Source organism: Alligator sinensis, unplaced genomic scaffold (assembly GCF_000455745.1).
Source record: "Alligator sinensis unplaced genomic scaffold, ASM45574v1 scaffold1110_1, whole genome shotgun sequence".
Lineage (NCBI taxonomy): Eukaryota > Metazoa > Chordata > Crocodylia > Alligatoridae > Alligator > Alligator sinensis.
In genome coordinates, this window is record NW_005842871.1 from 235,551 (window position 1) to 250,567 (window position 15,017).

Consider the following 15,017-nt stretch of genomic DNA (forward strand, 5'->3'; position numbering starts at 1 on the left):
CCTTCTCCCCCTCTCTCCTCCCCCTTGTTATCAGATGCTGCTCAGCTCTGTTTCCTCCTGGAGCACAGCATGTGAAAGCATAGCCCTTGCTGGGCCATGCAGCAGTGGCAGCGCTGCTAATTGGTCATGAGTTTCCCTGTACTCTGTGCCTGGGAGGGAATCCAGCCTCAGCCAGAGCTGAACTGTGTCCAACAGTAAGCAGGGGGCAGAGGGGAGAAGAAGGGGCAGAAGCTGCAGTGGGCAAGTGAAGGCTGGGCAGGGGAGATGGGACAGGAGGCTGCTCTGGGTCTGATTCTGGCCCTGACCCAGGCTCAGGGTCAGTCTCAGAGCTGCAGCAGCCACCTGCCCCTTGCTCCCCTCCTTTATGCACAAATTTAAGATGGGTTTTTCCCCCCATGCTGATAGGGTGGAAAATCCTCGTCTTAGATTTGAGTTAATATGGTATATAGCAGTCAGACACACAAGTTCATAATGTACATATTCAAGCAGAGATTGCACATGCACACATATCTATACAGGGTACACAAACAGGTCATTCCAACTTGGATGTACATTAAAAAATTTTTGCCTAAAAGGTAGGGACACTTGGACCACTCATACCTGTTTGAAAACATTATAACATGGATTTAGGTAACAAGACAGTGGTAACATCTATTCTTTTAGAAAATAAACCATGATTATAAAATGGAGTTTACCCACTGGATTGTATCAATCAGGTATAAGAATCAGCTGCCAGTCATTCTACATTAACAGATGGCATTGAAAGTAGTAATGTTGAAGAGACATTAAATTTAGTTTCAAATTTTGACATCTCATAATAGTAGGAGTGTTCTGATGTGATCTGACATATTTCAGTCAGAGTGCAACAATGTTTAAAGCTCACACAATTTATTCTTGAGGTAGGATTTATGGAAACTCTTGCTTTGCAAAACTAATTCTAAAAGTGACTGACAGTGAAAGAGTTATTGAACCAGGTCCTCAAGTGGACTGCAATGGAGTTATGTGGTTTATACCATGTGAGAATTAAAAAACAGTACTTAGTGTCCTGTGCATTATCGCTCACTATTGACAGTGACCTTGTAAATGAGGCTCTTTTCCTGTTTCACAAATGGCTCTTTGTTCTCTCTGCCTCTCAGAGGCCTTAGCTTTTCCAGAGAGAAAACTGGGTGAAACCACGGATACAAACATTCATTAAAAAAAAAGAAAAAAAAAGAAAAAAAAAAAAGGGAAAGCCTGCCCCCCACAGAAAGCAATTAGTGTCCAGAAGTAAACTAAATGCCTCTCCACTAAGTGTTTAAACAGTACTTGGAAAAGCTCTGGCTGGCCCTGAAAGTGCTCCCTTCTTAGAATGATACACAAGAGCTAAGTGTGGGCAAACTTGCCCTCACAGCAGTAACATTCTCTGTAGAAGCTGCTTAATGGAACTGACAGTTTGGACACCCAGTCTATTTGGTCTTAGATAAACTGAACACTTTACAAAGTCATCGTATTTCATAACAACAAAAGTAGAATAAATAAAGGCAGTTAAAGGTTTTACCTGAAAATTATTTCTTCATTTTTTTCTCCTGGATAAAAGACTAATCTGAAACTGAGTGAACTAAGACGGTGAAAGTGCTAAATGTATAACAATCCATCATTAACTGTAACTTCTTTAAATGGTTTATTTTACAAATTTTAAATAGACACGGCAACAAACATGGCATATGAGCAGTGGAAAATAAAGGCACTTAAATCATAGGTACATAAGCACAGACATGACTTTGACCCAATAGGACCAAAGTACATTTTATAGCCTTAACTACTTTAACTAAGAAATGATGGCAGATGCATAACTACATGTGGCTGCTGCATATCTCTATAAAAGTGTGCATAAAGGCCACAACAAGAATACAACTAAGGGTTTTTTTTTACATTTCCTCCTTTAAAAATGAGTGCAGTTTTAGTCAAGAAGAAACATGAACATCCTAAGCTGTAAACAGATCAACAATGCTTTGCAAAATGTAAATTTTTCCATAGTGAAGTTTGAAGCCTAAAATTGATACTAATTTAAACCAAGTTATTTGTGTCACAAATATACATTTGTTGTCATATCCAGATATATTTTCTGGCTTGTCAAAACATTCAGTAATATCATTAATTTATTCTGCTTTACATGCTAGTCAAGTAAAGAGAACTGGACACTTCCCTTACCTAAAATTGGTTTTATTGGAATTGAGAGTGGGGAAAAGAATATTAATACTTAATGTAATAATTTACTTTGATATATAAATAACATGCAATGACCCATGACTGAAATGAGTTAAACTGACATAAACCCATTAAAAGAAACCATCTTTTAAAAAAGCATCACAGCAATGCTCTATTGCACAATGTGTTTAAAACAGACATCCACAAAAGTATCTTTTGTCTGCATTTTAGTTCAGCTCCAAGTGCATTTTGTTTAAAAACAAGTTTAAAAGAATATATTTATAAATAATTGGAAATTCTCTACTACTTCCTCATCTAATACAGCTGTAAATGGTCTAGCAACAATTCAAAGTCCCCAAATTAGACAAACTGGCCTGAAAATCTTGCGCGTTATATTTTTCATCCCCACGTGAAAACCTGAAGTCAAAAAAGGAGTGGATGTGAAGGACACCAACACAAGGTCTGTACCAAGGAGAATTACAAGAAAAAAAAATCTATTTACTATATTGCTGTGCATTTCCAAGAAGATCATTTTGGGCATGACAATGTAGTCTATAACAGTAGTTTTCAACCTTTTTTCATTTGCAGACCTATTTGGAAATTTCAAATGCAGGTGCAGACCCCTTTGAATTGTAAGTGTGGGTATTCATACACTTTTGATTGACCATAGTCATGTTTCATGGACCCCTTAGACAGTCTGTAGACCCCCAGGGACCATGGGTCTACGGACTATGGGTTGATAACCACTGGTCTACAGCAAAAATGTCTTTAACTGATAGCTGAATTTACTTAAGTTGCTTCTATTTTCTTCTTTTCCCCAAATGTGTTATTTAAATGAACCCCTAAAACCTTGAATACAGTAGAGAAATCTTCCCCTTTGTGAGAGCAGGCTTGAGAAACAGATGATGAGAAGGAGAGCTGGATGATGAAAAACCTATGCAGCAAATGAACGTTATCAAATGGGGCCCTACATTACATGATGTATTGTCTAATATGTATAGATATACACCACTATCTTTTGCTACACTGAATGGTCACCATCCTCAAAACACACTCATTTCTACATGGTACCCTCTAACAGCCACTTTACCATCTATATGAGCCTTACTCCTACATTTAAGGCAGAAAAATCTATACCAGAGAAATGCATCAGTAGAACTTGTAGTGACATGGTTGGATTGGCATAAGCTAAAAGGATGCCATGTGTTCTCTTCAGGCATCCCACTTCAGGACCTCCTAGTATACCGATGATCATGCATAGCACTGCCTTTAAATGCCACAGGACCTTTGGATTGTCATACCTGTATTGCCCAGCATAGTCCACCTGCCAAATGCATATGTCATATGCCTGTGGTACATGGCACTTTCATTACCTAGTCTGCTCTAATATGGCTTCAAATGGTTCTGCCCTGAAAAGACCATGTTCTTGCACTTGCCAATGCCATTCTATGGGCATCACTAATTCTTGCTGGAGTTGTGCCTGGACAGACTCTAAGGTAGTGATTCTCAACCAGGGTATCATGGCACCCTGGGATGCCCCAAGATCCTTTCAAGGGTGCCACACAATATTAGCACTGTTAGGTGTGCAAACATGACTCAGAACATAAACCTTGAGATTTCAAAAAGGAATCCATAGTGTTAAAAACATTTTGATCTGCTGTGATCTTTCTGAGTTCTTTGCAACATAAACAAATTGTTCTATTATTTCTCCACAGACAAAAAGTGAGTAAAAATTAAGAGCTGAGGGGTGCTTTGAGTCTAACCAGGAGTCCCTCAAGTTTATTCAGGGGTACCTTGACTCTAAAAAGGTTGCAAATCATTTCTCTAAAGTCTGGTGGTCCAGTACATAATAGTGCAAGGTCTTGTCACCTGTATAAGGAAGTAAGGAGTTTGACTTTGTGATCTTCATTTGTTTTTTCATATTTTAAAATTTGATTCCCAAGCTGCTCATTTTGCCTTGTGCTGTAGCTGAACAAAGGATTTCTCCCATCCCACAGTTCTTTCTACAACCCCAAGATAGGAGTGGTCCAGGGGCAAACCATCCCTCCAGCAAGGGATGCCATGAAGCTCAATGCCTCTCCTACCTGCAGTCATAGAATCCTACAGCATGAGGGTCTGGGTGATAAAGCATGTGGTAAAATTGGGAGGCTTTACCTTGGAGGGAAATAGTTTGCTTAGCAGAAATTCTGTTTTCTTTTTCAGATCTCAGGAATATGCCACATGCCGTTAAGACAGTGCTTTAGTGCTTTGTTGCACTGGGGGCTTTAAATCTGTAAACAGGATGGTGAGAGTAGGGTGCAAGGCAGGGCAGAGAGCAGCCACAACCTATATGAAGCCATGTTAGGTACATAAACCAGAATTCTGATCTTTTGAAACTAATCACTAAAGCAGGAACACTGAGAACGCACTCTGAGGACCAAATAATGTAGTGCAATTGTTACGGTCAACGTTTGCAAGCAAATGAGGCATCGAAGGGCCAAAAACAACATGAACACCTGGCTGCTGGTGGTTGTAATTTTCTTTGTGGACAAAGAATGTGTGCATCATAGGGTCAACACAGCACACCAGCATTTTTCGTGGTAGGTAAAGCAAAAAAGTCTCCTTCAGTTCAAATAAGAGAAGGCTCTGGTTTGTAAATGAAAGTTACTCACTTCTACAGTATGTCTAATGTTTTTCTGTAACATACCATGACTGTAAAGTTAAAAAAAATGCAGTAAGAAAGTTAACTCTCAAATCTTAGTATAGCAATACTTAGTATTTATAGAATACTTGCATTTATTAGTGCTTAACCAGCACACTTTAATTTATACCTTTGTACTTCAAAATGGTGATAAACAAATAAACAACCTACACCCCTGATAAACCAATAGAAATTTGAGGTATTTCTTAAAACAGTAATCATCAATGCCTTCAGCCAGTGAGCACCATTAAAAAATACCAACATTAACTGCACTGTGGTGTTTGACTTTGCAGACCCGTTTTCAACATTCCCTATTTCCAGAAAGCAAAAAAAGAAACCCCCCCACCCTCAAATACAACAATAAAGTTAAACGAAGTGACTGGTATCTCATCAAAGCAATATCCAATGCAAATAATTAAATTAAATCCCCTGTAAGCATAAATTATAAATATAAATTATTTAATAATACAGAAACATAAATATCAATATCTTTATATTACATTTGCATATAATATACAAACTATGTTTACATATTTAAATATTTATATGATTAACATTTAGAAAATTTAACATTATGTGTTTATCAACATTTTAATAGTTACCTTAAGTGACATTGTTTTCTTCTATTATTTTTATTTTTAATGCAATTTAGCCCTTTGCTTGATAATATTTATTTTTAACATTGCCACTGATAAGACTAATGATAAAGTAGAGAACAATGAAAATGTTCCAAACTATTAAGTATGAATTACATATGATTTTGCAGATCCAACTGAGAATGGAATATGGTCTAATAAGTTCAAAATATAACTTAGAAAGAATAGCATTTGTCTGGATGATATAGTACATTTTCAAATAACTGCAGGGGAAACTACTAAATACTGAAAGAAATCTTATTTTGTTCCCTCATGAAAGTCCGAGTGAGACCAGCAAGAAAAAGATGTGGAGGCAACTGTCTTTCAATTTTCTCCAAATTCCACTGTGAATTTGTCCCAGCCTTCACCAGTAACTTTCCTGCTTAGTCTGAGATAGAGCTTTCCTCAAGTCAAGATGGATGGTTATGCCATTTTTATGATAGGCTTGGATGATAGCGTGTACTAATTCCAGCAAACATTCCTTAGTAGTAATAAATATAGCAAGCATAGATTTCTGCAAGCAGAAGTTACAAAGAAAGAAAATCCAAGTAACAAAGCACACAAATTATTGAATTAAACTACTCACTACAAACAAATGCTTCTATAATCATTTTCGGTTTTCAGAAGAATCAGCAATGTAACACGCAGCTTCAAATAAAAAGCAACTTAGCTTATTAAGTTTGGGAAAACAATGCTAAGATACATGAATAGAGCACACCTTATTTTACCTTTCTCAGTAGTGAACTGCACAATGGAATGCCATTAGCACTCCATGAGTATGTAAATGACAACAATTAAATTAGTCCTATTATGAATGTTAAATAGGCTGTTATGATTGTACTTTTGTACATCTAATATGATGTTGTCAAGCTAAACAATGAGCTCTTTCTAAAGTGGAGATTAATGGGTCTTTAGAACTGGCAAATTATGTTATTTATTCCAGTCATACCTGCCCATAGATAGACATGTCTTTGGCAAAGACTTTGTTAGGCTTTTAAAATATTAACACGTCCTGATTTTATCTTTCCAACCATGCTTTTTTAAAGTAAAGATGAATTGTTACATTACACATGCTAGCTGGCCACTACTTGCTTTTGCTTTTAGCTAGACCCATTAGCTGAGTGAGAATCTGAACGGCATAGCAACTGATACAATTATTTCCATTTGGGATTACAACTGGTATAAAAACGTTCAACCCTCTGTCATAATGAATTAATTTAATAAATGAATAATTCACAAAAGAATTTAACAGGCGAGTGAATTAACTGAGCTTATAAAAAGATTAATTCATTCAGTGACAGGTAAATGACATTATTGGCCAGATTTTAAGTTTGGTGCAAACTTCTAGCATAGCTCAATTGCATATATGTACAAATCAAATGCCTTAATGTACAAACAGTCACTTTAGGGGCTTAGCTGGCTAGTATGCGTACCTATATTATACTTACACAAATTTATGCATAAACTGCATCTTCACAGTAAGAATCAGGCCCATATCCTAGCAGTGGGTTCATGGACAAGTTCTCAGTGAGAATTCACTTCCACCACTCACTCTCATATTGCTAGATTCAAAGTGCATATAGGAATCCTGCACAGCTCACCCTTTTCAGTAGGTTACAAATGTACTGCAGTTTGAGGAGGTTTGGTTAACGGAGCACCTACCTCAAGATTCTCCCACTAAGTACAGCAGGTCTCATTTTCTGCTATGGAGGAGATATACAGCCAGGTTGTCTGGGAAAAGGAAGAGATAGGAATCTAACACAACCTCTGGGTTACAGGCCTGAGTGATGGGAAAGGTTGGTAGTGTTATCAACGGTAACAAAAATGAAGGTGGGTGAGGAAGGTTAGGAATAAAAGTGAGGATTTCAAGTTTAGCCAGATTAAGTATAATATAATAGCAAGTAACACATGGGAAGATGTCAAAGAGAGAGATCAAGATGTAGGATTGAAGATGACTGATCAGGGATTGAGAGGTAGATCTGTAAATCAGAAGTATCCAAAGAGGGTAACTACAGGCCTATGAGACAGGGACATGAAATGGGGTCTGAAAGGACAATTCAGCTGAGAAAGGAGGTACATAACACTTGTAGCGTATGTTAGGGGAGACGAGGAGACTGCAGGGATGATCAGGGTAAGAAGATGAATTAGGGTGACATCCACCAAAGAGAAATGCTAGCAAAGGACAATAAAACAAATCTCAACTGGTTTTAATAAAATGTTAGGATTGCTTCAAATCTATTAGATAAGTGAACTCTCCATTAGTCCCATAAGGCTCAAGCTTTGCCTGAAACAAGGTTTCCATTTCCACTAAGTACAGACATTTGTGGAGGTTAATTCGGGTTCAAAATAGCCACCCAATTTAACTTAGCTTGTCCCGGTGCCGACATTACACTTACAGACCCAGTCTCTGTGACCAGCAATCAGTCTTAACCTGTAACTGGTCAGAAGTTCCCTGCATGCAAACTGGTCTAAAAACAGCAGAACCCAGTTTAAGATAAATCTGGATCTATGTAGTATCAAACTTGTTTAATTTAGGTTAAACCAATGCACGGAACTTCTGTACATGTTCCAAGCGCAGCCCTGGGGCTGGGAAAACCCAGCCGCTGGCCCCAGCCCCAGGGCTGCTCTTTTCACCCGTCACCCATCCCCTCCCTCGCACTGGGCTATTTTTGCCCCCCCTGCGCACTGGGCTTGTTTGCTTTTCCTGCCTCTCGTCCCTGACCAGACAGCCCTCTCAAACCCCATCCCACAAGCCACTCTAGGTGCAGCCACTTTTATCAACATTCGCTGCTGTTGGAGCCAAGCAAGTAAATCCTGTGGGGGAAGGGGTGGGAGGGATGGGAGTATAGGTTTGCTGGGGGGGTAGGGGGAGGAACCCCACCTCACCCCACCCATAGGTGATGCCTGCCCCCTGCTCTAGCCCCCTCATCCTTACTTACCTGTCCAACAGCCATTTTGAATCAATTTAACCTCCCACTAATGCTCCCAAATGTCTGTACTTAGCCCTTATGTCAGCTTTTGAAGCTTATTTATAACTTTGCTTTTACATCAATGATTTTATAGTGGTCAGCACACAGTAATAGTATATGTGCCCTGAAAGTCTGTTCAGTCAAATTTTGTTCCCCAATGAAGTTTTGAGTTCCAGTTGACTAATGAGACTGCTTGCAAGAGAATTGTCACAGCATGCATCTGTTTTACTCTGATTCTCTTTTTTTAGCTAAGGTTACTGTAACTGAAACACAGACCTGATCATTGAAATAAACATCTGGATGGTCCACAGGCTCAGGGTATAAACTTAGAACCAGTCAATGTTTGGCACCACCTCTATCTACCTGGAGAGCCTTTTACTTTTCTATGACTGGAGATCACAACACAATGGGACACAAAGGTAGCATTTCAAAGAAAATAAATGAGGAGGAAGGTCAAAGTAGGAGATTTTAAGGGAAACTTGAGATGCATTTAAAAAGTAAAAGAGCTTGATAAACTAGGACAGCTCCCAATATTAACACTATTACGACACCAAAAAAATTAGATGATAACTGACAATAGGTAACTCAAAAGCAGAATCACTTAAATTGAATTAATATAGAATCAGTTATGTAACCCAGGATAACTGAAAAATACAGCTGAGCTCAAGCTACACACCTTCATTTGAGAGGGAAGTAGATTTGGGAATCATAGCAGAACAGCTCAAATGTGGGATTAAGAAACAAGAAACACCACGTCTTGATGATCACCCCCATGACCTTTTCTTGCTCCTAGAATTTCTGATCTTTAGAAATATCTGATGAAAAGTCAGGGTTTTGTAATTTACTGGCAATTTTACAAGGATTAGGAGAACTAAAGTCTGATTGATAGTTGTCTTAATCCATTTTCTAAACTATGAATTTAACATGTTTACTACAGGGAAAGCAGTTTAGTAAAACCTTCTTTAGAAATCAAAAATGTCAATGATTTGACTATTTCCTGGATTAACAAACTGAATACATTTACAGATGTCATCTTTCTTTAGTGGACTAAGATGGAAAAAATTTAAAAGATTGTTTTTTGAATATGAAACCTTTTTTTTCTATTTTCTTTTTAAAAATTTCTTTCAAGTATAAAACATCCTTTCTGATTAAAGACCTCCAACATCTTTTGGAGGTTCCTATAAAATAAGAAGCAGTAACACTCCCTCACCCCTGTATTTAAAACTCATTTTTCAAAATAACTGCCATCCCTCACAAAAACAACCCATCAAAACAATATACACACCCCGAAGCATCTTTCCTCAAAGTTGTTTCTTAATAAGCATGACCATTAAAAGAAATAGATATTGCAACAAGAAAGAACACACTAAACAAAGTTTAAAATATCTCTGACTAGTTTTTAAATGCAACACACATGACCCAGACATTTAAAAGTAACTCAAGCTGTTCCAAATTCTTCCCAGTTGTCATTCATATGAAATCCTGCTTTCTTGAGTTTTGCTAGCTCAGTGCTGGAATCCAGTTTAGAAGGAAAGTCCCTTGAATCTTTCAATTTTATTCAATCAAAGCCAGGTATCAGTTCTCAAATGCTCAATTTGCCAATAAAAACCCAATAACTCCCAAACTAGAGATAATTCTTGCAGCAGAACTACCTAAAAGTAGCTGAAAAGCAAACAAACATGCTTACATTGGTGATAATGCTGAATATGCCGCAGATACTGCTAGAAAAGGTGATGTTCTCAGCAACATCTTGCTGCATGCTAAAAGTTGTGCTGTTTAAGGGAGCATCAGCAATTCAAAACTGCACACTCTATCTATCTATCTATCTATCTATCTATCTATCTCTGGAGTATGTGTGTGTGTTTATGTAATATTATATATCCATATCCATATATATATATCCATATCTATCTATCTATCTAGATATATAGGTAGGTATTCTGGAGTAGAGACAACGGAGAAATGATAGTTCTGTGGCCTTCAAGCAGAATATGAATTACCAGGCAGGTTCTACCCGTCAGAAAGCAAACCATGCTATTTACTGTCATAATGCATCTGCAGTATTGTACTACAAGCTCCAAAATATATGCCTGACAGATGAATGGACGTACTATAGGTAGAGGTGCCTGGAGCTCAATTCTGCAGTTTGTCACCACAAGCAATACAAAAGAGGCAGATATTCCCAAAAGCCACCCAGTTATGGTGAGGGGCAAATCCATAGCTAATATAAATGGTCACAAATCCATTAACTTCAGCTTGGGATCCTCCCTTCAGTTTTCCAGTTAGAAAAAAGCATCTACCTGAAAAAAAGCTCAGTTGAAGAAATGGGACTATACACATTCAATGTGGCTTATGCAAATTACATTACTGTAAAACTTCTTTGAGCAATTTAACTAGATCACAAAAAAGTGTTATTTTGAGCTTTCAAAAAGGAAAAAAGACTTCTGACAAGTCAGCCTGAAGCAAGTCACCTACATCTGTTTTCTATGCCAAATCAACCGAAGTGAAGTAATAACAACAACAACAACTTTGGTTGATCGTGGTCTCTTTCGGTTTTAGTGGAGCCATTAACAGGTATGCCGACAGAACAAGAGGAAACCTAATTTTAGTTTGCTCTAATTTTAGTTTTATACACGCATAAATCTTAAGTAGAATACAGGTTTAATGATAAAATCAGAAAATATTTCACCTAGTGCAAAATTACTTACGAATGATCTGCATGACTTGCATTAAATTACATAACTCTTTCTTTCCCAGGCTTCCTGACTTTACATATATTCAAAATTCATAGGAGGAAAGTATAGAATAAATCATGATGTCTACCTGAAGTGGTTTCTTTAATACCAATACATTTCTACTTTACAAAAAACTCCTTTGGATAGGGACAAAGTTATTATGGCTTGCCCATATGCCTATTTGCAAAGGTGTGAATACAAATACTGTTTGTGCTGCAGCACTTACCCCCAGATCAACTACAAGCTAATTCAAAAAGACAAGCAGGAAAAAAGTAATATTTTGCATCTACTATGCAAGCAATATATAGAAGGGATATATATAGTAGCAACATTTTCAAGAGAATCCCCTTGAGATGTGCAAGCTGTCGTTTGAATGTATGGCACATTGTATATTACAAAAGCATGATCATGTTTATTTCATTAAATGAGTGATGAGTTCAGTCCTTACCAAGTTTTCTTGATTCCTGGCTGCTATTTTCTGATCATCTTCTCCATTTTTCATGTATTTGACTTCTTCCACTGGTTTGATCCTGTACTCATCTAAGTATCAAGAAAAAAGAAAGAAAAAAATGTTTTGTAACAGTGCCATTCAGGAAATAGAGAAAAACAAAACAAAACAAAAAACAAACCCCAGCAGATAACTAAAAAAACCCAACAAACAAAATTGTTGGTTACTATCAACCAACCCCTAAATAAGGTAGATCTGGATTATGTTTGAATTTGCAATTTCCACCTAACGCCCACCATGGAAACAAATCATACAAAAGACGACTTTAGTTAAACAACACAAAGAAAATGGCAATTCATTCTCAGTAGGCTTTGGGATCTGATGCACCAGATGCGTGTCCTGGGCACCAAACCTAGTAACTTTGAAAGCTACATGCAAGGCACATCTCCATTCATACTCCTCAGAAACTTCAAGCATTGATATTTAAATCTTCAAGCTATTATTGCCATCATGGATCCTCTCTCAGAAAATGGATCTACTGTTGTGGAGGTTTGTAACATACGTGCTCTGTATTTCTGGGAAAATATTGTTTTATACAATTCCAAGCTATGCTCCATGCTTGCACTAAGAAGAAGAGAAAAATGGCCCTTTGTGCATGTATGCATTAACTGCATATCTAAGGTTAACCTCACTTCATTTAAGACCAAATCCCTGACTCTCAAAACAGATAAAAGCATGCGTTTAACTTTCTGTATTTTTAATTCAACTAATTTAAATTAAAGTTTGCTCTGCCCTTCAGAAATGGTTCAATAGCCATCTTCTCCAACAAAGCCCTGAAGCATGACCAAGAAATGCAACAAAAGGTGGGCAAGAGCTACTCTTCATGACCTCCCTTATTTCTTTTTTGACACGTCCCATTTTAAATTAATTCCACTGCCCTTACATTTTTTCAGTTTGTCCTCTTTAACATTCAAGCAAGTTGTACATGTGCTACTGACTGAGAAGTAAGGCAAGCTGTTTTTTCAAAATGTGATTGGAAATAGCACTACTATATTTTAAATGGGGATAGGAGAAAAAAGTAACACTAACTGCAATTATATGATGAATTCTGGGGGAGGGGCGTAGAAAAACATCTTTTTTTCTCTCTTGCAAGTGAAAATTATAGACCAGCAGGGCCAAAAAAAAAAAATAAAAAAAAAAATCAAACCTCTTTTGTTATTAATAAACATCAACTACACATTTCCAAGTACAAGCATTAAAAAAAACAAAAAAACAACAACCTTTCCCAGTACCAGTATCCAGAACCAGAGGCTCACATTTCATTAATGTCTTCTTACAAACACGTGCTATAATGCAATAAGTAAAGCAAACAGCATTACTTCAAACCTAATGGAACTCCATTGGGGGCCAATACAGAAATTGAGTAGAAGTAATCCTTATCTTCTTCTTACCAGACTTTTGAGACAGTGTCTTGAGTACCTGTATAGCCATTCCTCAGTTGCTACTATGACCCTTTGCCATACTGTCCATGCAGTGAGTGGAACCATCAAAGATGTATCCAAAATTCTATGAACATCAGTACCCACCCTGAAATTTACAGAATTCCTAATTGTAGGGAGAGACCAATATTTTACCCCGCATAGACAGAAAAAGTTAAACACAAAATGAAAAGGCATGAAGTACATTGAGGAATAACATGACACAATATGAGCCTAAAAAACAGACTGTACAGACATTTTTTTTTCTTTAACTTAAGGTACTTTCAAAATGTATATTTCAGGGGTGGCCAAGCTGCAGCTCCAGAGCCACATGCGGCTCTTCAGAAGTTAATATGCATCTCCTTGAATCTTTGCATGAGCACATGGTGACCAGCTTCCATTTGGGATCTTGGGTCACTGCTAGTGACCCAAATCAGCAGCAAAGGAGAAGGGGGAGAGAGTGGTGGTGGCATTCACACCTTGGATTCCCGAGTTGTGTCAATGTAGCGGCTGTGGCAGATATACTGACAAGCCCTCACCTCGTAACCAGAGGTGGGCTGTCAGGCCCACAGGAAGCCCTGCGGTTTGGATCCAGCCTAGGGTGCCAAACAAGTCGGAAGCTGGTTACCGTGTGCTTGTGCAAAGACTCAAGGAGACGCATATAATTTCTGAAGAGCCGCATGTGGCTTTGGAGCTGCAGCTTGGCCACCCCTGGTATATTTAATCTGCTAAGGATAAAAAACAAACTAACCCACAAATAGATCTTCCTGGTTTTATTGCAACTGAAAGAAATGGTAGAAAATTAAGCTACTGATTATATAGAAACTATTCTTTAGGAAATGAAATTAAGCCCCAAAATGGTTTGCTTTTAGTAGGACTAATTTTACATTGTCAAAAAAATATTTTTTAATTTTTACTTGGCCTAATCCAGGCATGTTCAACTTGTTTGGCACCCTAGGCTGGATCCAGACCACAGGGCTTCCTGTGGGCCTGACAACCCATCTCTGGCTATGGGGCGAGGGCGTGTCAGCATAACTGCCACAACCGCTGCATTGACACAACTCAGGAATCCAAGGGGTGAATACCACTGCCACTTTCTCCCCCTTCTCCTTTGCTGCCAATTTGAGTCACTAGCAGTGACCAAAGATCCCAAATTCAGCAGCATGCAGCAATGTATGGGTACCAGCGGCAGTGGTGTCTACCCTCTGGGTTCCAGGAACATGTTGTACCAGAAAGTCCCGTGGGCTGCAATTTAACCCTTCACAGGTGGCCAGTTTGGCAGACCTAGTCTAGTTTATATTAGAGGACTTCTAACAAGTATGCATAAATAGAAATGGCTGTAAAAGTTACTAAACAGCAGCATTTCAGTAAAGTAAAACTAAGGTTGAAAATAGATACTTGTTGAAGAGTTTAAGGCAATACAAATTGTATCCATGAATATAAAATAAACTGTATCATAATTTCCTCAACATGGAGAGCTGGGAAATCAGAAGGCTATGGTGCCAAGCCCCAGGCCTTCAATGAACTTTTCTGTTTTATTTAAAGAAGTACAGTAGATCCCACCTGAAACAAACCACATGGCTCTCCATATAAATTTAAATAGTTGAGAAATAGGACAGAACAGAGAAGTGTTGGCATCTTTTATATGATCTGCACATACCCTGGTGTTAGCCTTAGAATATTGAGGAAATTCGTAACCAGTCTTACAAAGGCAGGTAATATATTAAGTGTCTGTGGCCTGTTATGCTCAATGCAAATCCGGCAAAACTAATCTCTGGGTTGTATTCGGAACCTAATATCTCAGGGCAATACTATGAAAAATAAGAGGATAAATAGAATGGAGTTGAACATTCAGCTCACACTGCAGTAGTACACAAGGGAAAGA

General features: G+C 38.0%; 1 protein-coding gene across 7 annotated transcripts in view; it reads right to left on the reverse strand.

The window, feature by feature from the left end:
• The window catches only part of CUNH1orf21 (chromosome unknown C1orf21 homolog), a 236,656-nt gene that overhangs the window by 107,938 nt on the left and 113,701 nt on the right, over positions 1–15,017 (reverse strand). For all 7 annotated transcript variants that reach the window (XR_003091816.1, XR_003091817.1, XM_025191897.1 and 4 more), the window contains exon 3: positions 11,655–11,746. Coding sequence is in view for 5 of the 7 variants with exons in the window: in XM_025191897.1 (XP_025047682.1) it covers positions 11,655–11,746 (92 nt within the window). In the remaining 2 variants the exon portion in view is untranslated. The remainder of the gene's footprint in view (positions 1–11,654; positions 11,747–15,017) is intronic.